The 25,606-nt window shown below is 46.2% G+C and overlaps 1 protein-coding gene across 1 annotated transcript in view; it reads left to right on the forward strand.

The window, feature by feature from the left end:
* Positions 1-1,387: 1,387 nt before the first annotated feature.
* The window catches only part of LOC129492710 (uncharacterized), a 69,053-nt gene continuing 44,834 nt past the window's right edge, over positions 1,388-25,606 (forward strand). The window contains exons 1-4 of the mRNA XM_063612593.1: positions 1,388-1,456; positions 4,298-4,421; positions 4,501-4,909; positions 13,635-13,752. Of these exons, the coding sequence (XP_063468663.1) occupies positions 1,388-1,456; positions 4,298-4,421; positions 4,501-4,909; positions 13,635-13,752 (720 nt within the window). The remainder of the gene's footprint in view (positions 1,457-4,297; positions 4,422-4,500; positions 4,910-13,634; positions 13,753-25,606) is intronic.

The raw sequence follows: 25,606 nt of genomic DNA on the forward strand, positions 1-25,606 counted from the left end.
CACATTGTGCACATGTACCCTAAAACCTAAAGTATAATTATAAAAAAAAATTTTACAAATACTTTTACTTATTCATACTTGAATGAGAGACAGAGCCCTCAGGAAAACATCCTTCATGAAGCCCACACCTACTTCTTTCTCTTTTTAGACCAAGCAGACTAATAGTGTCTGGGCTTCCTGACAGCTTGGGAACAAAGGATGTAAACTCATCTACTGTCAGCCTCCACACCACCATGAGATGGAGACGGTCTGCTTGGGGTGTGCAGTTGGTGAAGGAAATGCTATACTTGACTATGATTGAGTGCCATGTTCAAATATTCATGTAGTACTCATGATTTGTGTTCAAGCCTCCTTCCATGGGAAGAACCAGCAGTGGACCTGAAGAGCTCTGCCTTCAAACAGATGATTCACTCAGAACAGGTTGCTGGTGACTGAACTTCAGTGACAGGGTCATCCTTTGCCACCCAGCTCTCCAAGGGCACCTTGCTCAGGGAGGCTAAGTTCAGAGCGAAAGTGCCTTTTGGAGTGCTAGCTTCTTTCTATGAACAATGACAGATTTCCATCTGTGCTGCCAAACAGGTAAGTTCTTTCCTTAAGGAACACTTATAAAAGATGACTTCCAGGTCGGGTGCAGTGACTCACACCTGTAATCCCAGCACTTTGGGAGGCCGAGGTAGGTGGATCACCTGAGGTCTGGAGTTCTCAACCAGCCTGGCCAACATGAAACCCCGTCTCTACTAAAAATACAAAAATTAGCCAGGTGTGGTGGCGGGTGCCTGTAATCCCAGCTACTTGGGAGGCTGACGTAGGAGAATCACTTGAACCTGGGAGGCAGAGATTGCAGTGAGCCAAGACCACACCATCACACTCCAGCCTGGGGAACAAGAGCAAAACTCCATCTCAAAAAAAAAAAAAAAAAAAAAAAAGACTTTCTTTTCCCAGAAAACTAAGGGCCCCCTACAGCAAAATTATTTCCCTTTGGCTGTTCAGGAACAATTGCTCATCTCCTTTCGATTTTTTGACTTTTAACTCCTCCTCAAGGAAGTTAAGGGATGGTTTTTGCTATTGGTAGGTTGTGCTTTTCTAGAGGGAAATAGTTCTAGTATTGAGATCTAAACTGAGAATTGCTGATTATCCATGGAACAAGCATTTTAAAAACAAGACCAGACCCTAGCTCCCACAGAGGACATGATTGATAGCTTAGTACCAAAGCACAAGCATTATCTTCTGAGTGGGAAAGCAGATATGGAGCTTCCTTGCCCACCTGACACCTAAGCCAACATGTGCAGAATTGGAGGCCTCCAAAACTTGGGCCTCTTCCAAGGTTCTCCAAGTCAAGGAAGGGCATCATTGTGTCAGCTTGGGTCCTCCTAGAGCAGACACCAAGATGGAATTAAACCTGGAAGAGTTTATTGGGGAAAATGCCTATGAAGAACAAAGAGGAGCAGAAGCAAGAGTAAGCAGAGAGAGCCTCACACTGTAATGCAGGTCTGACCCCTGTGAAAGAGAAGAGGGAAGGAGGGAGGAGTAGATAGAAAGAGCCTCAGACTGCAGAGCCATTCTGAGAAAGTGCTGGCCAGGCTGACAGGAAGCCCCAGAGTACAGGTGGCCTATTAGAGGAGTTTTGCCTCTGGCATTCCCTCTTATAGCGTCAAATGCATCTTGTAGCATTTAGGATGGAATTCTATATTTGACCAGTTATTTGATTGTTTTATTACCTCACTCAAGTGTGTTTCCCGAAGGCAGAGACCACATTTATTTTTGCTCATCACTGAATCCCCAGCATTAGCAGGGTGGCTGCATTTTGTAGTTGCCACAGAATATTTGTTGAATGAAATATCTAAAAGGGTTATTTTTTCATTTTTATCTGAATCACACATCAGGTATTTTTTTCCTAATCAGTGACTCCTAAGTTAGATGCTGCTTGCACCATGCTTTTGTTCCATTTATATCATTCTTCAGCTGTGTTGCGTGATCGTCAGCTGTGCCCCGCCCTCCAACCCTCCATCACCCGCTTCTGTAGTAAAGTCTTTTGGGACTGGCCTTGGACTTGGACTTTTGCTTCTTTTGTGTCTTCATTGACTATCAGTGCAGGCCTGGATAAAGTGCTTGTTGCAGAACTTGCTACTGCACAAACTTTTGTTCCAGGGTTAGATCAGGAAGGGTAGTAAGGAAAACAGAGCTGTCTCCAATAGGTGGGATAGAAAGCTGTCCTCTAGAAGTTAAATTATAAATCAAGCCTATCAGAGCAAAGATACAAAATGTCTCTATAAAGAAAAACAAGGGCCGCAAGACCTTACTGACTAATGTTACTCAGTAATGCCTTGCTCTATTTAAAAATGTATCCATCTGAGGAGAGGCGGCCTGGGTACCATAATAAAGAGAGGCCTCATCGACACAAACAGATGGTGTCCACCAGGCCCCATCTAGGGAGAAGGGCTGGCCAGGCCAGCAGGGATGAGTGAACAGTCCTCCCTGTAGGTTTTGACCTGTGTTGTGGAAAAAGACATCCCACATTGCCCAAGCCTGATATCATTAAACATTTAAGTCAGACAATTCACTCTTCTGATTCTGATTTTAGGCTCACTAAGCCACCTTCTGACTACTGGGCTCCAAAGAAGAGAATTTACTCATCAGGTGGCCTCGAGTCCAGTGTTCCTGACAGTCTTGCTTCTAACAGGAATGGATAAGCTGCAGGTTTTGGGGTCAGATGGCCTTGATTCAAACCCTGCCACTAACATACATAGTAACTATGTGACCTTGGGATTTCCTTCATCTTTTTTTCTCCCAAATGAAAAATAAGTAGATTATAATATACCACATGATAGTAGGGAGAAGTAAATGAGGTAATGCATGTAATGCATTTAGCATAGCACTTCTCTAGCAAATAGTGAATGAAATCAGCAAGTTGGCATTCTGACTTTATGCAACAGTGCTAATCGACTCTGGAACACTGGAAGTCAGATGAGATTTTTGGTCCCACAAAGTCAAGGACCAAACCTGGACCTTGGGAAGTCGCCAAGATGAAAGACTTCAGGTCGGCCTTCACCCCCTGATGCTCTGTTCACCTGTGTGATGTCTATAAAAGGTAACCAGGATTTGGCTTATCTGCTTACATCTCTTCCTGTCTTTTCCTGATCTTCATCTTCCCAAACATAGTTTTTATGCAGAAGCAGATTTAACTCTACTTTGCTATCTTGGAGTCAAGAATTGTCCCATAAGGAGGAAGAGGCTCCAAGGCTTGCCTTTTTTGTTTTGTTTTTCTTTTTCCTTCATACTACAGACTAAAAGTAGCATCTTCTTGACAGTGAAACAGGCTGTTGTTTTTCTAAGGTCATCATTTGGCCTGCCCCACTTTCCCACCTGCTCTTGAGGGAACTATTGCAATGACACATACAAGCCCTTACATCAGTCACAGACCAGGGCCTCCATCTTGCAGGGAATGTGCCCAAATTACAAACAGGTAAACCAAAGTGACTCTGGGCAGATTTAACAGCTCATTTTGGTTTCTTGTTCCAGTTATAACAGACTGCTCTGTGGCAAAAACTTTTATGTTTGCTATGCAACAAACGTACAGACAGGGCAAATTGTGTTTGGAGTATGGTGTCTTGCCAATGTTTTCTAAAAGCAAGTGAATAGAAATGCTTGCAGAAGTATTTTCAGACCTCAGTGGCCAGCGCTGAATACCGCTGTAGGAATGTCCATCAAACGTTGTGGCCATGCTCCGCTCTAACAAAAACCTGGTTCCGTGGCATAATTGTTGGGGCTAATTGTCAGGCTAAGTTTGAGACACCTTCCAAAAAAAAAAAAAAAATTGCAGGGCTTCCTCAGTCTTTAAACTCCAGATAATATTGTCCAAACTTTGACAACTAACCTGTTATCATGGAGGTAGCTCCAAGTTGATGGACTGGCCATTAGAGAATGTCTATCAAGCATCCAGGTAAATAATGACTTGGTTGCTGCCCTCAAGGAATCCACTTAGAGGCTGACAGAAAATTTTAAGTATTTTCTTCCTTCCAGTGTTCATTCCTAAAATTCTGGCAGTAGGTATGATTATTATTCCCATCCCACAGGGGAAGTAACTAAGTCTAACTACTTGAATATTTTGCCCCAAATCACTGACAATAAGACACGGCCAGACAGTGAACCCTGGAATCTCTAAATGTCTAGATATTGATGGGCACCGCTTAGACCAGGGAGTCCAAACCATAGGCTTCCTGTTCCAGTTTCTCCTATCGGATGAAGGGACCCCCATTTCACCGACGTCATTGACATTTGGGTTCTCCGCTGACCCCAGATGAGATGCCTGGTACCTCATGGTCAAGTCCTCTCCAATGGGGACTCCTCAGATGCTTGGTCCCAGCTGCTCAGGCTGGCATCTGTCTCCTCAGGCCAGAGCCCGAGGCGCCGCCAGCGGTCAGGTACCGGGCCGGCTGCCAGCCACAGGCCCAAGTAAACGCTGAGTGAAGGGCAGATGGAGGAACCTGTCCCGGTCGGCAGAGGCGCCGCGGACGCCTTTACACTTGGCGGCGGGCCTGCCCAGCCTCCCGCCCAGCCGGGACCCGGGTCCCGCCGAGGCAGGTGTGCGTGGCGGACTCGCTCTCCGGCACTCCGCGGGCGCAGCTCCACCCAGAGCACCACCGGGCCAGGCCACGCGCAGACCCGAGCCCGGGGCCCCCGCCTCTGGCTGCCGGCCCGCGCCCGCCGCGCGCCCCGCGTTCGTTGCGCGCTCGGCCCCGGTCCCGCCTCCCGGAGGTTTTCGCTTTCGCTTTCCTGCCGATGTGGTTGAGGAAAATGAAAGCGGTCGTGGCCAGGACTGGCGCAGCTGCCGTTTCAGGCGAGGGGCGCAGAATGCAGCGGCGGCCAGCCTGGAGCGCGGGCCCTGGGGCCGCGGCCCGCGCCGGGCGAGGTAAGCGCAGCCCCTTCGCGGCCGCCTCGCGGGCTCCTCCTTGCGGACCCGGCGGGCCCGACGCCAGGCGTTTGACCCGGGCAGGGTCGGGGGTTCTGCCGTGGGGGCGGGGAGGGCCTGAGACGCGGCACCCTTGGGTTTCGTGGCTTTGGGCCTCCAGGCCGGGCTGGAAGACCTGGGAGGCCTCAGACAAGCGTCCCAAGGGGCTAGCAGCCCGGGGTCGAGCTGGGACCGTGGCAAGTCGGGCCTCCTGAGCACGCCTTTCCCTTTTGTAGAGCACCGACCTCCCTGGGTGTTGGTAAAAATCAAAAGTGGGAGGGTGTACGTAAAATGCCGAGCAGAATGCCTAACCTGAGCTCACAATCTACTCCCTCTGACCTGTCAGACTCATTTTTCCCACTGGGCCCCACCCCATACCTCATGTAGTTTGCGTAAGTTTCCTAGATCTGATGCACCTGGGGGCACTTGGCGTGCCTTCCAAGTGTTCCCTGACCGAGCAAGCTGGCAGCTCATCTCCCTTGATCACGGGCATGGAGAGCAACTAGTTCAGGATGTGGCCTCCTTGCCCTGGCCCTGTCCATGTGAAGTCAGGGCCTCACTCTGCTGGGGCCCCCATCCCGGGGCTAGCATAGATGGTCAGAGATAGGTGCACTCACAGACGGAGTCCTTCCCAGACCAGGAAATTACCAGTCCACTGCATCTGCCAGCAGAAGCATGAAAGATGCATGCCACCTTGTCTTTGCCCTTCGTCAAGTATAGCCAACTCATTCTTGGTATGCAGGAAGGGGGTTCCACCCCAGGGCTGTGGAAACAGCCCCTGCCCTTAGAGCGTTCCCATCCCCTGAGGAGAGAAAATATGTATTCAAGTTACCCATAAGGCAGGTTGTGTAGAACAAGGACAGATGAGTGAAAGAGCTAAGAGCTGAGAGTAAAGTGACTAAATCATCAGGCACTTAACTTGCATTTAAATTATGACAGGTTTTACAGGCCAATACCAAGAATCCCCTTTAACTCCATTTTTGTCTCAATAATAATGAATTCAGCCTAATCACACAGATCTGATCATAAGGCACGTTACTGAAACAAAACTTGAATGATCTTAACTTTGAAAAAACCATCTGAATTTGACAAAAGATGGTCTAAGTTCCTAAGTTTTAAAACATGGGGTCCCCCGCTGCCCTACCCCAGCAGGATGGTGTTGAGTACTGATTGCTTTTAGAAAATGCTGCTGTTGCCGGGCACGGTGGCTCACGCCTGTAATCCCAGCACTTCAGGAGGCCGAGGCGGGCTGATTACCTGAAGTCGGGAGTTTGAGACCACCCTGACCAACATGGAGAAACCCCATCTCTACTAAAAATACAAAATTAGCCGGGCATTGTGGCACATGCCTGTAATCCCAGCTACTTGGGAGGCTGAGGCAGGAGAATTGCTTGAACCTGGGAGGCGGAGGTTGCAGTGAGCCAAGATCGCGCCACTGCACTCCAGCCTGGGCAACAAGAGCTAAACTCCGTCGAAAAAAAAAGAAAGAAAATGCTGCTGTTTTCATGAGCCAGAAAATTAGATGCACTTCCGTTCACATTCCATTGGCATGGACTAGTCTCATGGGTCTCACCTAATTGTAAGGTGGCTGGGAAATGTAGCCTGGTGGTGTTCCCAGGAGGAAGAGAACGAGAGACTGGTGAGCACTAGTAACCTCTTCCACAATCGACTAATGTAGTGAATTACTTTATCATGATGTATTTGTAATACACTTTTGCATTTGATTAGATAATATTTCATTTAGGAGTTTAACATCCATGTTTATAAGGGAAACTATCCTGTATTTTTCTTTATTTGTACAGTCCATATTTAACATTTCAAAATTAAGTAACCTTAAGTTGGGCAATGTTTTCTCTTCTTTTCTATTTTCTAAGTAACTCCGTTAAGATAGAGATTTTCTGCTCCATGGAAGTTAGTAGAAGGCACTTGCAAAATCTCTGGGTCTGAAACTCTATGGGGAAGAGGTTTCAAAATTATTTGAGTCTCTTAAGTGGTTATTCACATTTTTGTGCCAAATTTGGCAATTTTTATTTTCTAGAAATGTATTCATCTGTATTTTCAAATGTATTATCATGTGTTTATTCCTTTATAAGTTTTAAAATGTCTGTTTTATTTGTCATTTCTTCCTTTTTCTGTAATCTCATTTTTTAAAAATCTGTCAGTTATTCTTGATCAGTCTCACTAGAGGTTTGTCTACTTTCAAATAAATACTTCAGGTTTTGTTAACATCCTTTTTTTGGTCCTGTATGTCCTCTATTTCACTGATTCTGCCCTTATGTTTATTATTCCATTTTTTCATGTTTCTTTGGTCATATGCTTTTGTAATAGATTCAAACAGTACAGACATTTGTAAAGTGAGACAGGAAGGTCCACTTCAGCCTCTATAGGCAACCACAGATATCATATTGGTGTGTTTTTCTGGACCCTTTCCTATGCTTATGCAAATATTTTTCTACAACTTTCTAAACTGCAACTCATAGGTAAACTGCTCTCTATAGGCAACCACAGATATCACGTTGGTGTGTTTTTCTGGACCCTTTCCTATGCTTATACAAATATTTTTCTACAACTTTCTAAACTGAAACTCATGGGCCTCTTTCTGTGGTGTATACACACATATACACATCCATTAAAATAGAATACGTACCATAATTTATCCATTTTCCATTCATGGGCATTTAGGGTGAAAGTCTTGGTCTTTTAATAATGGAATTTAATTCATTCATATTTATTTTCATCACTGATAAATGTGGTCTTATTTTTGCCATCTTGTTTTGCTATGTATTTATCATGTGTGTTTTTTTTCCCTTGTGACTCCATGGATTCATCAAAGTGTATTTGTCCCGTGTTTCTTCTTTCCTTCTTTTTATTCAGTGAGTTGGAAGTTCTATATCTTACAATAGGCCATCATTTAGTTCTTAAGCTTAGATAAACTTGTATTTTTGTCTCTGGCAAAAATTAATCAGAACCTGTAACCTCCTTCCAAACATAATAAATCTTTTTTTTTGTTTTGTCTTTGTTTTTGTTTTTGAGACGGAGTCTCACTCTGTCACCCAGGCTGGAGTGCAGTGGTACAATCTCGGCTCTTTGCAACCTCCACCTCCCAGGTTCAAGCACTTCACCTGTCTCAGCCTCCCAAGTAGCTGGGACTACAGGTGTGCACCACCACGCCCAGCTAATTTTTGTATTTTTAGCAGAGATGGGGTTTCACCGTGTTGGCGAGGATGGTCTCAATCTCTTGACCTAGTGATCCACCCGCCTCAGCCTCCCAAAGTGCTGGGATTACATAAGGATGTTTTTTCACGTCTCTTTTTCCTCACCTTTTCCCCACAGGCACATATACACACAGGTATCTGCCCGGGAATTATTAAAATAACCTGAACAATTTCAATTGTTAATTCTTCTCGCTTCAAAATACGATTTCCTTTTTCTACGTTAGAAATATTAACAATTGCATTAATCTACAATCTAACCTATTTGTGCAATTGCATATTATACCAGGATAAGAAAGTTTAAACATGTATTTCTTTTAGACTTTTCATTGAATTGCTGAAAATTCATAGTGAATTGTATCTTGAGTAATGCTTCTCTGGGTCTCTTATTTCCCAAAAGTATACTTTGGAATCCAGGCAATTCTGATCCTTGTTTGACCTTTGCTGGCACAAAGGCATTCTGAAATATTTGCAAATGCTAAAGTCACTTCCTCATCTTTTACAGAATTTACTTCAGCTTGGTGAAACCAAGTGCAGTATCAGTTTGTTGTAAGCTTACCACTAACTAAAGGTTCATAAAATAGCCCTGCCCTAGGGTCAGGGACTAGCTAGAGGAGCATGAAAATAGCCTTTGAAGATTCAGCTGCTGGATATTTGACACCAAAAAGCTGAAACTTTTAAACTATTTTAATATTTTGTTTATAGTACTTAATATTTCTGAACATGAAGTAAAATGGACACTCTCGTAGTAAAACTGTGGTAAAACTCACTTGGATGGTGTTTGGGTTCTGGTTGTCAGAAGCTGCTTAAAGTGTCCATACCTTTTATCCCAGTTCTACTTCCAAGAATATGTCCTAAGGCGTGTTTTCACATGAGGTTATTTCAGGTGGCGCAGGGTAATTCTAGTTGGGACACATTTGCCACATTGTCTAACACTGACTCACAATGAGAAAGTTATACCCATGCTCAATTCTTTTTCAGTCTTCTGATCAAGGGAAGGAAAAAAACTTTAGCTTGGTGCTAGCATACCTTTAACACCTCTCTAACTAAGCCTCTCTAATCTCCCATTTTATATAAAAGAATGAGCAAAGGGGTAGCAGTATTTTGACTATATTTTAACCACCGTGTTTTTTTATTCCAATAAAACATTATGATTGCCTTCATTTATGGCATATGATGTTGGTTTTCCACTTAAATAAGATTTGCTTTTTTTTTTGAGACAGAGTCTTGTCCTGTTGTCCAGGCTAGAGTGCAGTGACACGATCTTGGCTCACTGCAACTTCTGCTTCATAGGTTCAAGCGATTCTCGTGCCTCAGCCTCCTGAGTAGCTGGGACTACAGGCACACACCACCATACCTGGCTGATTTTTTGTATTTTTAGTACAGACGGGGTTTCGCCGTGTTGCCCAGGCTGGTCTTGAACTCCTGAGCTCAGGCAATCCGCCTGCCTTGGTCTCCCAAAGTGCTAGGATTACAGGTGTGAGCCACCACACCCAGTCAGGTTTGCTTTTAAAATACATTTGTTTAAGGACAGAAATGAGTTGATTTAAAGAAAAATGTTAAGTACATTACAGATGGTAATTAATTATAACAAAATAGTAATGGCAATGCATGGATGTAGGAAATAGGACTCTAAGGAAATAATCAGAGATATAGACACAGATTTATATCTAGGGATATTCCCATAGATGAGGAGTTTCTTCCCAATGACTTATGTTACCATAAAGTTAGAAACTACTCAGTTGTTCAGCAATTAGGGATTGGTTAAGTGATTTTTGTACTTTCATATGATGGAATACTGGCATTATGAAAAACTATATTTAATACACGGAGGATTATATACTGTTACATAAAACTGGTTATAAAAGTATATACAGTATTGTAATTTTGTTAAAAATGAAGTATGAGAGTGTGTGTGTGTGTGTTTGTGTGTGTGTATGTGTGTGTGTGCCTGTGCTGAAATCAATGGGGAAAAAAGACTGGAAGAAAATATTTCCAAATGGGTTATCTCTGGATCACTGGTCTACAGGAGTTGTTTGTGTTTTCCAATAATAGACATATGTCACTTTTGTCTCCAGAAAAAAATATATATCTATTTTTAAATTAACATGCTCCTACACTGCCAGGACTACCTGGTATTTTGTCATCTGCAGGCATTCTGGGGTCCTTTCACATTCTTACAATTCAGTTAGGTCCCTGTGGCCTGCTGCAACATCATGGGGAAATAGTACCGTTAAGACGTCATTGTCATCTCTCAGTACAATCCAAGGTACTTGGTTTTGGAGTGTGCGTATTTATATTTTTGGAGTAGAATAGGAGAATGTTTCTAAAATTCTCTCAAATAATTTTTATTGCTTTTTCTTCTTGACAGCTCCATTAAACAGGACCAAATTAAGATCCCATTTTTTAAGTAGGTTTGGATTATTAAGCAAGAATAGAGTAGACGCTGAGTCTCCTAGTTTCTTGTTTAGTCTTTCTTTAATTTCTGCATTTTCTACTGACCATAAAGTTTTTAGATGTTGGATTTAATCATGGTTCTGCATCACCTGTGTTGGAGGTGTGTATATTTAAATCTGGACACCTCTCTTCCAGAATTACAAAATCTCTGTTCACGGAAAAAAAAAAAAAAAGGTTCGCTGCAAGGCTTAATGCTTGGCAGAAATAATTGCAACCTTTTGCCTAGTAAAAATTCCCCACATGTTCTTTCTTAGGGCTTGTTCCTGGAGACTCTTGAACTTTTTTGTGGGAATGGGGTTGGCAGGTTAAGTGAGTAAATGGTGCGTCTGCCTGGGAGTGGTCTACAGCCCTGGTGTGAGCTTCCTCTTTCTGTAAAGGTGCTGGGCTCTAGCCAGCGTGAGCCAGCCAGGGCCTGAGCCTGAAAGAGGCCTGCTGTGGCATTCCAGTAACATCTGCCAGATTGCAGCAAGACCTTTGACTGGCCAGCTCTTCCCCTGCTGGGGTCCTTCAACTCCACCACTCCTCTCCATCCCCACGGCCACCACTGTCATGCAAGCTCTCACACCTCTTGCCTGGACCACAGCAGTGGCCTCTAGCTGGTCCCTGCCTCCCCTTGCCCTTACGTCCAGTCTGGTTTTTCACAGGAGCTGATATGTCCTATTCTCCTATTGCTGCTGTAACAAATTACCAGAAAATCAGTGCCTTAAAACAACACAAATTCACTATTTTAGAAGTCCTGAAATTAAGGCTTTAGCAGGGCTGCGTTCCTTCTGGAGGCTCTAGAGGAGAATCGTTTTGTTGCTTTTTCCAGCTTCTAGAGGCCACTGCATTCCCTGGCTCAGGGCCTCTTCCTCCTCTTCGAAGCCAAGTCTTTCTCTTGCCACATCATTCTGAGGTTCCTCATCTGAAGTCAGATCTCCCCCTGCCTCCCTCTTATAAGGACACTTGTGATTACGTTGGGCTCACCTGGATAACCTCCAGTTCTCAGGACCCTTAACTCAATCACATCTACAATGTCCCTTTTGCCATATAGGGGAACATATGCACAGCCTCCAGGGATTCACACATAGACATCTTTGGCAGGGCCATTACTCAGCCTACATAGATAATCTTTTAAAAACACACATCTAAATGCATTACTCCTCTGCCTAAGACCCTTGGGTGGTGCTCTGGTTCTCCAGGGTTAAGGCTTGAACTCCTCTTGTGGCTGGGAGTGTCATGTAAGGGTTGCCTATACTGCTTCTCCAGCTTCACCCTGCCTCCTGTCCCTGCCAACTACCCACGATCCGGCCTGTGCACAGGGTGTGCTTTTGACAGGGACACTGCTTGATATGGTTTGGATGCATGTCTCTTCCAAATCTCATGTTGAAATGTGATCGCCAGCATTGGAGGTGGGGCCTGATGGGAGGTGTTTGCGTCATGGGGCTGGATCCCTATGAATGGTTTGGTGCCCTCCCACAGGTAATGAGTGAGTTCTTTCTGTGTTCACGCAAGAGCTTTAAAGGAGGCTTGGCACCTCCTCCCCTTTCTTGCTCCTTCTTGTGCCATGTGACATGCCAGCTCCCCCTTTACCTTTCACCATGATTGTAAGCATCCTGAGGCCTGACCAGAAGCCAAGCAGATGCTGGTGCCATGCTTGTACAGTCTGCAGAACTGTGAGCCAAACCTCTTTTCTTTTCTTTTTCTTTTTTTTGAGACGGAGTCTCGCTCTATCACCCAGGCTGGAGTGCGATCTTGGCTCACTGCAACCTCTGTCTCCCCAGTTCAAGCAATTCTCCTGCCTCAGCCTCCCAACTAGCTGGGATTACAGGCGTGCACCACCACACCCAGCTAACTTTTGTGTTTTTAGTAGAGACAAGGTTTCACCATGTTGGCCAAGTTGGTCCCGAACTCCTGACCTCAGGTGATCCACCAGCCTCAGCCTCCCAAAGTGCTGGGATTACAGGTGTGAGCCACTGCACCCCACCTTAAACCTCTTTTCTTTATAAATTACCCAGCCTCAGATATTCCTTTACAGCAATGCAAAAAGGACTAACACATTGCTCCTCCCCACACTGCATCTCAGGCCTCCCCTTAGACAAGGTCAGGCCTCCTTGAGATGCTCTCAGAAGGACTACATGCAATTCTGCTATCACATCTATCACAGATTAACATCTTTGCATTTATTTAGGTGATTATTTGACTAATAATAAATGTTCCTCTTATGTAAGTACTCCATACAGGCAGAGACCATGTCTATTTCTTACCCACAATTTCATCCTTGGCATAGTGCCTGGCATGCAGCTGTGGGCAAGAAATGACATGGTTAGTAAGTCCTTGGAAATAAGTGAATAAATGAATGGGTATTAACAGCATTGTCATCATGCTCTATCTCTTTTTCCCTGCTTTTTCTTCTGCATGGCATTTGTCTCCTTTTCTATTGCTGCCTCCCTGCACTGGAACAGAAGCTTCGTGAGAGCAGGGACTTTGTCTTGTGTGTTTGCTCCTCCCTTCCCAGGTCCTAGAGCAGTGTCTTGTCCATAACAAACACTCAATGAATATTTAGGGAATGAATGTCTGCAAGATGCTGAGAATCTCTCACAGAGTTTTCATATGTGACCCCTCTTTGAAATTGGGTATTATCAAGTTATTCATTTTAATGATTCCACCTAATTCGGTAATCAGGCAAATTGGCAGAGACCTCAAATATTCACCCGTTGTTGTGAGGATGAAATAAGTAAACAAGTGTAAGCTATTTAGAGGAGTGTCTGGTAACCACAGCCCTGTGTAAGAGTTTGCTGCTGAGTTAAGAAATGCTTGACTTCTTGATATCTTAGAGTTTTTGCTGACTCTCCTGCCTGTGTTGGGATCCCAAGCAGAAATTGTTTGTGGCCCAGCAGGTGTTGGCACTGGGTGAGTGCTCCTGGCTCTTGTCCCACGACGGGGATCCAGATCTTCCAGCTGCCTGAGGATACAGGAGGGGCTTCAGGCGGATGATTGGGGCCGTTGCTTATGTTTTTTCCTTGTTTGGCCTGCAGGTGGCAGCACACCCTGGCCGCCCCCAACCCCCACGGCAGTCCTGAGGATGGCCAGCAGCGAAACAAGAAAATGGACTCCCCGGCTGCTGGAGAGTTGAATGCCAGCCACCAGCCATGGGTGAGTGGAGAGCCTGACCGGAGTTTTTCTCTTATTTGTTCTGCATTATTTGTGTTTTGGTATATGAATTGGTGTAAATCACATGTGTTCGATTTTGAGGCCATTTGTTGATTTTTGCGGTTTATTTACAAAAACAACAAACAATTGCAGTGAAACCAGAATTATTCCTGGAATGTTTCAGAGAGTATGAGGGACAAGGGCGCATCCTCTGCATTGTAAGTGTGACTTCCCTTCCCTTCTGCATCTTGGGCCTGTCCCCTTTTCCATTCAGGTAGGAAGTGTCCACCCAGAATAGTTCAACAAGTGTGTGGCAAGCTGGGAGTGTGAGGTTCTTTGCGGGGACCCCGCAGTCCTTCTTCCAGTCCCTCCTAGGGTGGACTATTCTGCACTGCCATGTCTGGCCCCTCAGAACCCAGGGCTTCTGTCCACCTGCGCAGGCCTTGCAGCCCGTTGGTGGACTTCTCCCGCTGACCCTCCCCTCTTCTCACCCCTATTAATTTCACAGCTCTATCTTATTTATCCCAAGATCCTATTTGTGCTGCATTCTGAGCACTTGAATAAGGATTGTTTATTTTCTATTTTGATCACATTTGTTAGCTTTGTGCTTAGAATAAAATAATTTCAGTTTCATTAATGGGAATAAGCCCTTATGTCAAGGGCCACTACATCACTTCTTGGCATTCCAGTGAGGGGTCTAGTGAAGAGCTTCCCTGAATTTCAGTACCTTTCAAGGCCTCTCTTGAAAGAATGTGGAATTAATTTGGGTGGAGGCTTGTGCAAGGACTTTTTTCTGAGTGTATTTGGCCAGTGGGCCAGTGGGGAAGCAGAGGCATGGACAGAGAGAGGAACGAGGCAGAAGGAGAAGCTGGGGCTGCAAGATGCCATCTGCTGTTTGTATGGCTTTCCATGGCCCACCATAGTGGCCACAGGGCGCTGCCAGGAATCCTTCATGTGGCTGTTGTTTGCTGTTGGGGAACATGATTCAGAGCTGTGTAGCTCCATGTCCAGTTCCACTCTGCATCTCACTCACAAAGCTCTAGCGTTGGGCTGCTGGGTTTTGGTGAAAGCAGGTGCTATGAAGAATATATTGAAGGACAAATCAGTCCCTAAGGGACTTCGATAGACGCAGTCCTAAAAACATTTCCGGCTGGTTTCTTTTTTTTAAACACCAGTTAACCGTTTTCAGTTTAACTGTGTTTTCCTTCCTGAAACCTTTAAGTGAGACTAATTGGTATGATTTTTTTTTTGTATGCATTGTTTTTAGGGAGTTTCTCAACTTGTCAAGTCTGCATTGGAGACAGAGATGAAATGATTTTTTTTTTCCCATACATACCAAGCATGCAGAAATGGAAATGATTTAAGTTTGTCTTTAATTTAATTTCTATATCTTTCTTTTCCTTTCCTTGGGAAATAGAGGAAATATTTGGGGGCATTTTCACCAAATTGTAGCTTGTAACTTCACATGAGCCCGTCAGCAGGAATTTTTATGCATGTTTTAATGCCTGGTTGGGGGAGACATGAAAAGACAACAGACAGTTGCCCTCAAGGATCCTTTGTTCTGTTTGGGGAATCAAAACTGTGTTCCTCCCTGTAACACCAAATACTAGAGCCCCAGGGGCAGGTCCCATCATGAATGCCCAGTAGTCAGTGCCAAAAAAACCCAAGTCAGGGAAGACTATGAGACCTGCCCCTGGGGCTCTAGTAGATTCAGATGAGAGAAAAGAAGGTGGGTGGTGTTTCCAGGCACACAGGTGTGAGAAGGACCAGGGAGCACGTAGGTCCAACTTGAACATTATTTGGAGGAGTGCAGAGAGATTGTATTGGATAGGTTGGTTAACCAGATTTCAGTGGTGGTGGGAGTTTGACTAGCAAGCCAAGGAGTTTGAATTTGATACCATAAAGAATAGGAAGTGGCTGGGCATGGTGGCTCACGCCTGTAATCCCAGCACTTTGGGAGGCCGAGGCCGGCGGATCACGAGGTCAGGAGATGGAGACCATCCTGGCTAACATGGTGAAACCCCTTCTCTACTAAAAATACAAAAATTAGCCAGGCGTGGTGGCGGGCGCCTGTAGTCCCAGCTACTCAGGAGGCTGAGGCAGGAGAATGGCGTGAACCCAGGAGGCGGAGCTTGCAGTGAGCCGAGATCGCGCCACTGCACCCCAGCCTGGGTGACAGAGTGAGACTCCATCTCAAATTAAAAAAAAAAAAAAAGAATAGGAGGCACAGTTGGCCCTCCATACCAGCAGGTTCTGTGTGTGGACCTGTGGATACGGAGGGCTGACTGTGCTACACATTTTTTGTTCGTTTTTTGTTTTTGAGATGAAGTCTCACTCTGTCACCCAGGCTGGAGTACAGTGGTGCGACCTTGGCTCATTGTAACCCCCGCCTCCTGGGTCCATGCAATTCTCATGCCTCAGCCTCCCGAGTAGCTGGGACTACAAGTGCATGCCACCAAGCCTGACTATTTTTTGTATTTTTAGAGGAGACGGGGTTTCGCCATGTTGGCAAGGCTGGTCTCGAACTCCTGACCTAAAGTGATCCGCCCACCTCAGTCTCCCAAAGTACTGGGATTACAGGCATGAGCCATTGTACCCGGCCCTACACCACTTTTTATAAGGAATTTGAGCATCGTGTCTTTTGGTATCTGAGGAACTGTCCTGGAACCAATCCCTTGAAGATGCTGAAGGACAACTGTAATAGGCTTCTGAATGGGGCACAACTGACTGTTTTAAATAGGAACTTTTATCTCCATTTTACATCTGCTTTTCAAATAATGTCTTTTCAAATAATTCTCCAAGGTCACACAGTTGGTGGGTGGGGCTTGGATCTGCCAGACTCCAGAGTCCATGTACACGCTAACCTCTGCACTGGCTTGCATTATCTCCAGACACAGGTTGGCCTGCATGTGACCAAGGCTCCACCCAGCCCTGACCTTGGATGACTCTGAGTCTATACATAGCTGCATTTGCGTGTCAGCCTCACTCCCTGGGCTGAACTGTTTATAGGGTGAAAGGGGACTTTGGGTAAGTCACTTCCCTGTCTTTCTGAGGCTCTAGGAAAGCAGGGGCAGGAACTCACCTAGGCCTCCATGGTCTGCACAGCAGCAGCCCAGATAAGTTCCAAGAGCTGCAGAGGCTGTCAGAGAAGCTTCAGAGCTGTAGGTCCCTGGGCAAGTCTCCTCCAAAGTGGGAGCTGCAGGGCTGATGCGGATCCAGGCAAGGTGACAGCACAGCACAAGTCGACTCCTGTTACTGCCCTAATCCTCCAGCATAGGCAGGAGGAGTTGGGGCTTTGAAGTTTGAAGTTCGAGGAGTTGAACTTTGAAGTTCTCCACGCATTCCTTTGTCATTCCTTCATAGAATATTCAGCAAATAACTAAGCACCTAGTTGTTCCAGGTCTGGCCCTGGGCCCTGGGCTTACAGCAAGGAACAAAACAACCCAAGTCCCTGCCCTGGTGCCGCTTACATTCCAGTCGGGGAGACAGACAATGTATAACACAATGTTAAGGAGCGGTGAAGTAGAAGAGGAAAGCAGGGAGAGGGGATAGAGTACTAGGGCCAGAGACCTATTGGTCCAGGAAGGCCTCTCTAAGGAGGAGCGTTTGTGCAGAAACCTGGCATTTGAGCTAGCCAGGGAGCTAGCAGTGTGAATGTCTAGGTTGCAGGCAGAGGGAATGGCAAGTTCATAGACCTGAGGTGGGATTACTTGGGAAGCAGCGAGTAGGGCAACGCATTAGGGAGAGAGGAGAGTGGGAAGAGCCCAGGCTGCATGGGGCCAGACCTTGCCACCTTGCCAGCTGTTGAAGAAAGGTAGGGTTTTGTTCTTTCTCCTGCTCTAAGGTATGTTTCAGGCATCGTTACTGGCTGGCTGGCTCTAAATCTGCAGCCCTCCCAGAGAGCCTTTGATCAACCCAGTATCCTCCTGTATCATCCCTTTTCTGGCCGAACTAACCACTGTTCATTCTGTTGTCTACAACTATGAACCCTGCCTAATACAGAGCTTTGGAGGAGGAGGAGAGTGCCAGCCAGCTTTATAGGGAAATTAAATATGTTTTTAAGGTTGGAAAAGATGCACTTGGATATTATACTAAAACGTTTCAACTTTGGTAGAAAGGGCTCCACCTTGGCCATGGAAAGGGGCCTTTGTCATCACTGTTTCCCCCGCTAGGAGCCAGGAGGCTGGGGTCGGTCTCCTCCTTACCTGCCAGCCAGGGGCCTAAGCTGGTCACCCTTGCTTGACCTTCCTGGTCTCACCTGTATAATTCAGTTAGTTATATTATTCCTGCCTGAAGGGAAAGAGGAAGAAAGAAATGACTTATTGAGGGTCATTTCTATGTTGGAGGTCTCTGATGTTGCCATTAAGTTCCACAGAAGGTTCTTGGGGGTTAGGACTGTTCCCTGAGTTATGTCTGGGTGGGGCGGGGGGTGATTTATGTTTATTTTATGCATCCTCCCCGCTTTTTTTTTTGCTTTCAAAACACTTTTACCTCTGTCCTTGATCTCTGTAAAAGGGCTCTGTATGTTATAGTGGTTAAGAGCATGGAAAAACAGATGTGGTACTGAGTGCCAGGTCCACCTTTGCTAAGTTTGTCACTTTGGGCATGTCCCCTAACCAGCCTGTTCCACAGTGTCCTCATCTGAGAATGGGTATGAAAATAGTAGCTACTGCAAAGGGTGCCGTGAGAATAAATATGATAATGCACCCAACACAATGCCTGGCCCAGAGTACAGCCTCCCTGAAGGTCAGCTGTAATGATTGTGATATGTAATGATTCCCACCCAACAGGCAGGAAAGTCTAGACCATGGAGGTTAGGTGACTTGCCTGTGGTCACCTGATGAAGCCAGAGATAGAAGCCAGGGCTCACGGAGTCCCAAGCCAGTGGTCTCACCCCAGGATTCCTGTTGTTTTTTAGGAGGAAATGTTAATATAGACAGTTCTGTTTGTGTCTAACCCCTTAGTAGCTGGTTCTGACTTTTGTAGGGGATTGGGGGACAGGACTTCCTTAGCACACAAGACCCTCAATCCTAGGCATTAGCCCCTCTGGGAGGGGCATCTGTGGGAGCAGGGGACATGGCATGACTCCCTCTTTGTTCTGTGAGAGGCAGAAGGGGTTAGGAGTGCTGTGCTCCCAGGACTCTCCTCCCCGCACCGCCACCTGCTGCCTGCCAGATCCTGCAGTCCTTCCTGGGGAATCATCACAGAGGTCTCCAGGAACCTGGAGTGGGGAGCGAGCAGGACAGGTAGGTCCTCCCTCCTGTGGCAGGACTCTGTGGCTCAGGCCTGGGAACTGAGTGTGGGAGGAGGTATGGTCTCTCTAAATAGTTGCTCCCTGAAGGCCATTTGGAAAGAGAAACAGACTTTTGCGCTAGGGGGTAGGGGCATAGATACCCTCTGCAGCTGCCCTGGTCACCTTGTTGCCTGAAGACTGTTCCCACTGGTCTTAGATACAGAGTGGTGGCCCTTGCTCCTGTCAGAGTAGGTTTAAAGACCACACAGGTGGATTTCTCCCAGAAACAACACCACTTAGAATTTTCCTTCAGGCAGCATAGCACAGGGGAGATGTCCACACACAGTCACACCTGTGTTTGAATCCTGGCTCTGCCATTTTGCTTGTGGGTGGGCGAGTTGGGAGTGTGCTTGAGAAATTATTCAGCCTCTTCAACTCTCAGTTTCTACCTCTATAAAATGGGAACAAGAATACTTACCTCAAAGATTTGTGGTATGAATTAAACAAAATAACCTGTTTGAACTGCTTAACATGTGTGTGCACGTGGTAGCCTGTGGTAGCTATTTTTATCATCATCATCATCATTGTTAAGCATGTCAGTGGCCTCTACCAGTCTGTGGGTGGAAGCAGCTTTCATGTGTGGCTCAGCCTCATGGAGGCTGTGCATTTGCTGTGACTCAGGATTCTGGAATGACTGAGCCAAAGATCTCAAACTTCTCTTTACTGTAATGTTATTTGCAGTCACACTCACACACTCAGTTATCCAGGGTGAATAATTAAGTTTCTGTTGATGTAGGTTGCCACGCTGTTTATTTCCCTGTTTCTCTTCTGTTTAGTTCAGCGTCCTTCAAAGAAGACAACAGTTAAGTAGCTAAACTATATTGAGGGCTTAGTATACTAAAAGTGTTACATAAATTAGCCCCTTTCATTCACATAACCAGATTTAGAAACAGAGTTTCAATAATGCCTAAGACTACACTGCTACGGTGCAGCAGACCCGGGCTTCACATGTCCCATTCCAGAGCCCACGCTGGCCTCTGTACTACCCGCCTTTAAACAGGACAGTGGTTGAATTTGGTGACCTTGAGAAATCAGGTAGTCTGGTCTTTCTTACCTCCTTTCCAGGCTGAGCTGAACATCACAGAGGGGAATATCTGTGATTTTCTTGAGAAACTTTACAGCGAAAGCTGCTGGCTCTGACCTTGGTAGCCATTTTTATGGTCTGGAGGGACAGTGGCTTCTTCCTAGAGCCACTTTGCAGTGTCCCCTTGAGGCCAGCTGTCCATCCTCGAGAGCAGTTAGGAGGTCCATGTTAAGAGTGTGCTCAGTCCTCAGTTGGAAACCTAGAAACGCAGACCGTGAGGGTGGTGTCCCACTGGCACATGGCAGGTGGGGCCTTCTGCCACCCTGGCTGTGTGTGTGGCATCCAGTGCAAGTGGTAGCCAGACATCATGCCCGCCTGCCCTCGAGCTGCTTGCCTGCAGCTGGCTCCTTCCTCACAGATCTGCATCCATCCGGCGCTGGGGAGCAGAGGAAATGGTCTGTGGGCCAGCTGAATCGCCCAAGGAGCTGAGTCACTGGCTGATTTCCGCCTGCCCTGCAGTCCCTGGGGTGACTATGGTGATAGGCAGAGAAATCTGCTTATCTAGGGGCCTTGAAGCCTGAGAACTCACACACTCCAGGAGGTTCCCTCATGCCACAAGCATTTACTGAGCACCTACTATGTGCCTAGAGAGGTCATGTGAGAGACCTCAGCATGGGAGTGTGTGTTGGGCTGCCTGGAGCCCGGGTGGCTGGTGGCCACCAGGGAGCTCCACTGCTCTTAGAAGGATCTGAGGCTGGCAGAGGGGCCCGGTTGGTGTGCTACTGTTTCTCTGAGCAGATTCCATGACAACCAGGAGATAAATGCCGGAGGTCAAGCAAACCCTGGAACAAGATTAAGTGTCTGGGTAGGGTGGGACCTATACTGTGATTTGGAGACCCTTAAGTGACCAGTATCTTCTGGGTGACTATTTAGCATGCTTAATTAATTTGTTAATTAACTAATGCCCCATCCTACTCCAGAAAGGATTGAAAGTGACTCAATTCAGCAGGTGTTTTAGAGGGAGGAAGGCATCCTGAGCTTGCTGTGAGTGAAAAGCTAGGGTTTATTTAGGCCCCCGAGAGGGTCATTTACCAGCTGCCAGCCCAGCTCCACACTCCTAGGGCTGGCTCCCATGAAAGCACAGCCTTTGCTGCCAAAGCTGGTTTGCAGCATTTCTGTGATCGCCTCCTTGTCTCTTTGCAACAAGTGGCCCCGACACCTTCCTGCTTTGACGCAAATCATGTGACTTAAGAGAAGCAACCTGACCTCAATTACCAGGTGCAAACATCAGTCCCTGAGAGTAAGCAGGAGGCCTCCAGTGTCTCTGGTTGTTTTAGACTCCAGCATTAAACATTAAGAGTGAACTGTTCAGGGTGTGATAAAGGCTGTGTCTCACAGTTTATGATTTCCAGTAAACCAGAGGGCTTAAAGGAAGGGCCAGGGACAGGTGAGAGATTCCAGACCTAGCCCTCTGCTGAGCTGGTAGAGCAATTTCTGCAGGAATGGGAGGAGCAGGGAGTGAGGCCACAGCTAGTAAAGATTTTCCCTGTTCTGTGGCACAGCTAGAGAGCGGCATTGTCTGCCCAGCAGGCCCCAGGAAGTGAGGCCAGTTTCTGCTCCCAGCCAGGCAGCTGCATGCACTCTCAGCATAGGGATATGGGAAAAGGAAGAAGTGTGATGTGTCCTCACTGTGCTGGCCACTGTGCCTGCCTCCTGCTGGGTGCCAGGCCAGCCAGGAGCCCTGGGCACATTCCTCTATCAGTGTAGGCAATGGGCAGCTCCAGCTGCTCTTACAGAAAGCTAGAGGAACATTTCAGTAGTCAGAGCCTGCAGACACATGGGCTGGGGTTGCTCAGCATCTGGCCTCCATGGGGAAGTCCAGGCCACAAGGAAGTTGCAAGCAGGCAGCATATCCCACTTTGGCCTAGGAAGGGAACTGAGGTCCCTCTCCCACCCTGCAATGTCATAAGGAGACTCAGCCCTTTCTGAGTTTCTCTAGAGCACCTAATCTGATAGCAGTGATAGAAGCCATACATCAAATTAACTCAGCATGCAGTAGCAGTGGCATGCATTCATTTAACAAGTATTTAATGAACACTTGACTCTGCCACACGCTGTGCTAGACGCTGGGCATACAATAGTGAACAGACAAGGTCCCTGCTCAAATGGAGCTACAGCGTAATGGTGGAGATAGAAAGAAAACACAGAAATAAAACATTGGTGCTAGCAGTAAGTGCTCTCTAACAAATTAAAATAGACTGAAGTGTAGTCAAGTGACTGAGTGACTGCTTTGGATTGGGTAGTCAAGGATAGCCTCTGAGGAAGTGGCATTTCAGGGGACACCTGAAAGAAAAGACTAGAAAAGAGCAGGTGAAAGAGCAGACTCTGTCCTGTCTGCTGTAGGCGCAGGAAAGCCAGAGTGACAGGAGGAGAGGAAGAACGTTCTAGAACATATAGCTTGGTTAACTTGCTTTGGTGTTTGTGACACTTTTTGCTTATTTTCTGAATTATGCGCTAAACATTCATTCAGTAAAGTTTTATTGCGTGCCCTCTGAGTGCCAGGAATTTTGCCGGATGGCATTAAAATCAAGATGAATATGTCAAGTCTCTTCTCAAGGGGTGTCCAGTGTGTTGGGAGAGATGAGCCAGGAAAGCAAGACAGTGTGGAAGTGCTGTAAGTGAGAGAATCAAAGAGGGCTAACAGGAGCATGCAGAAGGGCTTCCCAACTCCCCGTGGGCAGTCCACCAAGGCTCTCAGAGGAGAGGACACCTGAGAGGTCCTGGAGGCTGAGGAAGGTTAGCCAGGAGGAGAGTATATTTCCCAGGCACAGAGAGTGGCCTGTGCAAAGGCCTGGATGGTAGGGTAAGCAAATGAGAGAAGGATGCTGGAGGGTCTTGGAGATGGAACAGGTGGCCAGGACCAATCACAGAAAGCCTGGAATGCTCTGTTCTGGAGCCTGAACCAGACACTGGAGAATAGCTTGTGGAATGAAGACAGATTCCTAAGGGGCCAAGTCAGCAGCTGGTAAAGGCTGGAGGAAAGGACACTGAGTTTATGATCCACTGTTCAGACCACTCTCTGGGGCTCCCTTCCTACCTGGGAGCTATCCCACGTGAGGACCAACACACTCTAGCCATTTCCCAAATCAGAACATTCACCTGACTCAGGCACCTGGGCAGGAACATGCAGGTATTTAAACATCCAGGTTAACACATTTGACTACTTGGTTTTGGGGGAGCAGGCATGATGGGTTAAGACCTATTAATCTAGAAGTAAACACTAGGTTTTGCTTTTAGGGCAGGAAGACTTTCCTTGCAAAATCCCTTTCTGGCAAGTCTCACTGGGCTGTAAAATTGCAAACGCACTGTTATCACATCCCAGTAAGTGCGTGATTTGATTTTAAAGTAAGATAATCTTGCGTTCATTCCAGCCTCATAGGGAACATACAGTTTTCTCCATCCTTTTCTCTTACTTACTCCCCTTCTTCTGTTTCCCTCTGTCATCTCTAACGACGCAGAGTATCCGGTTATCTTTTTTATACACTCATTACTCCTTCAAAACACTCCAATATAGATAATAATACTTGATTATTTGGAAGTTATCTCAACTATACATGAGCTGATGAAAACCAGGAAGTAAGCAATAAGCAAAACAGGCAGACAGAGTCCAAAGTCCAAAATAAATTAACATTTGTTGAGGACTTGTGGACTTATCGTGTTCCAGGCATTATGCTAACCTCATCACAGTCTCTATTTTGATTAATCTTCTATTTGCTCCTGCAGATCCACTCTCCGTCCTCTCTACCTGCTCTGGGCTGGGAGGCTGACCTGAATGGGCCACATCACTCATCTATCTTGCCTCTGGATTCTGGTTAGATTTGGTCCATGGGGAGCATTAGCAAGAGATGGAAAGACACAGGAAGATGAGATCAGGAGTTCCCCGAGGAGGGCAAGTGGTTAAGTTATTCCCCTGGGTCCCCATCAAGTCACTTTAGGCCAACTGCATCCTCCACTGGAGCCCACAGCTCCTGCCAGACACCCTTGCAATAGCTGCCTCCTTTGGGTCCCCTTACCCATTTATTCCCTTCCTTCATACCTTCAGGTTACGAGTGGTAACAGCTCCCCATTGTTGCTAGCCCCCATATGCTTCACTGTCTCATCTTGATTTCCCTAAGCCCTCCCCACACCTTTGTAAACAGTCCCAGTTCAAGTTCACCATCTGTTTCCTACCCAACTTGATGATACAATGAGGTAAGCACTGCATTAGCCCATCTTAAGACAAGGAACCTGAGCCCCAGAGAAGTTTAATAACTTGTCCCAGAACACACAGCTGGTAAACCACAGAGCTGGGTCTCAAATCCAGGTGTTTCTGATTCCAAAGCATGGGCGTTTTTCATCATTATATCATATTGCTTCCCATGCCCTAAAGATCGTCTCCCCCAGATTTCATGAAACATCAGTTTACTCTGGTATTTTTCCCAATCAACAACCATTTAAAAAAAGCAAACACTAGAAGTAAATGCTTTCAAATAAATCGTGAGAGGTAACTGGTGGTGGTCTGGATGCAGAAAGGCACAATAACTATTCAAAATAGGCCTATGAACTTCAGAAGCCTGTGGAGTCCACACTTGCCGTGTCCTCTGCACCTTCCTTCTCTATGCCTTCTGAAGGGTGGTGGCATTGACATCACCATCTGTGGGAGCTCACATAAAGTCCTGAATTTGCCAAAAGACATAACTTGAGGTTGCCTAACATCACCCCCATGTAGTATCCAAACACTGGTCCTTATTTTAGAGGTTGGTTTCCATGTTTAATTTGTGATATCCCAAGAATACGACAGAGGTTCTTTTTTTTTTGAGTTCTGAAACTGCTGATTCAGTTTGCATGAGGATACTACTTTTTTTAAGGAACTTTCAAAAACACCTAAAATTTGATTTTAGCCATAGTTTAGTTAGAGAATCCCTGGGTACAGAATTTTCTCTACTTCCCAGCATTTACAGAATCTGATGTCACTTGGGAGTTGGAGGGAGACTTTGGGGGAACAGCCAGGAAGTGGCCCTTGGGTCCTTGAGCCACCTAGTTGGGGAGAAAGGGCCATTTTTACCCTGAAACTCTGTTCTGTTCATGTGCACGTCCCAAGGTTCTTATGAAGACAGTCAGCTCTTGACTGTTTTCATGACTTATCTGGCCAGCTCTTCAATACCTTAGCCAGACAAGAACATAAAAGGCCGCCTGCTTTACTTATATTTGACTGTTGGTAAGGTTGACCCTGAAATCTTTTACATTTGTATTTCTTTTGATAATTTTTTTCACATGTATGTTAGAAACTGCTCATTGCTCTACAGTATCCCTTCCCTCTTTCTTAGTAACAAAACCAATTTTTTGCTGATCCCTTTTCCACCCAGCTAAAAACTATGTTCCCTTGGCAATTTTGCAGCTATGTGTGATCATGTGGCTGGGTTCTGGACAATGGATGCAAGTGGGTGTCATATGGGACTTCGAAGCCAGCTCCTTAACAGGAGGGGGTGTGCCCTTTATTC

The sequence above is a fragment of the Symphalangus syndactylus genome, chromosome 11 (genome assembly GCF_028878055.3).
Source record: "Symphalangus syndactylus isolate Jambi chromosome 11, NHGRI_mSymSyn1-v2.1_pri, whole genome shotgun sequence".
Classification (NCBI taxonomy): domain Eukaryota; kingdom Metazoa; phylum Chordata; class Mammalia; order Primates; family Hylobatidae; genus Symphalangus; species Symphalangus syndactylus.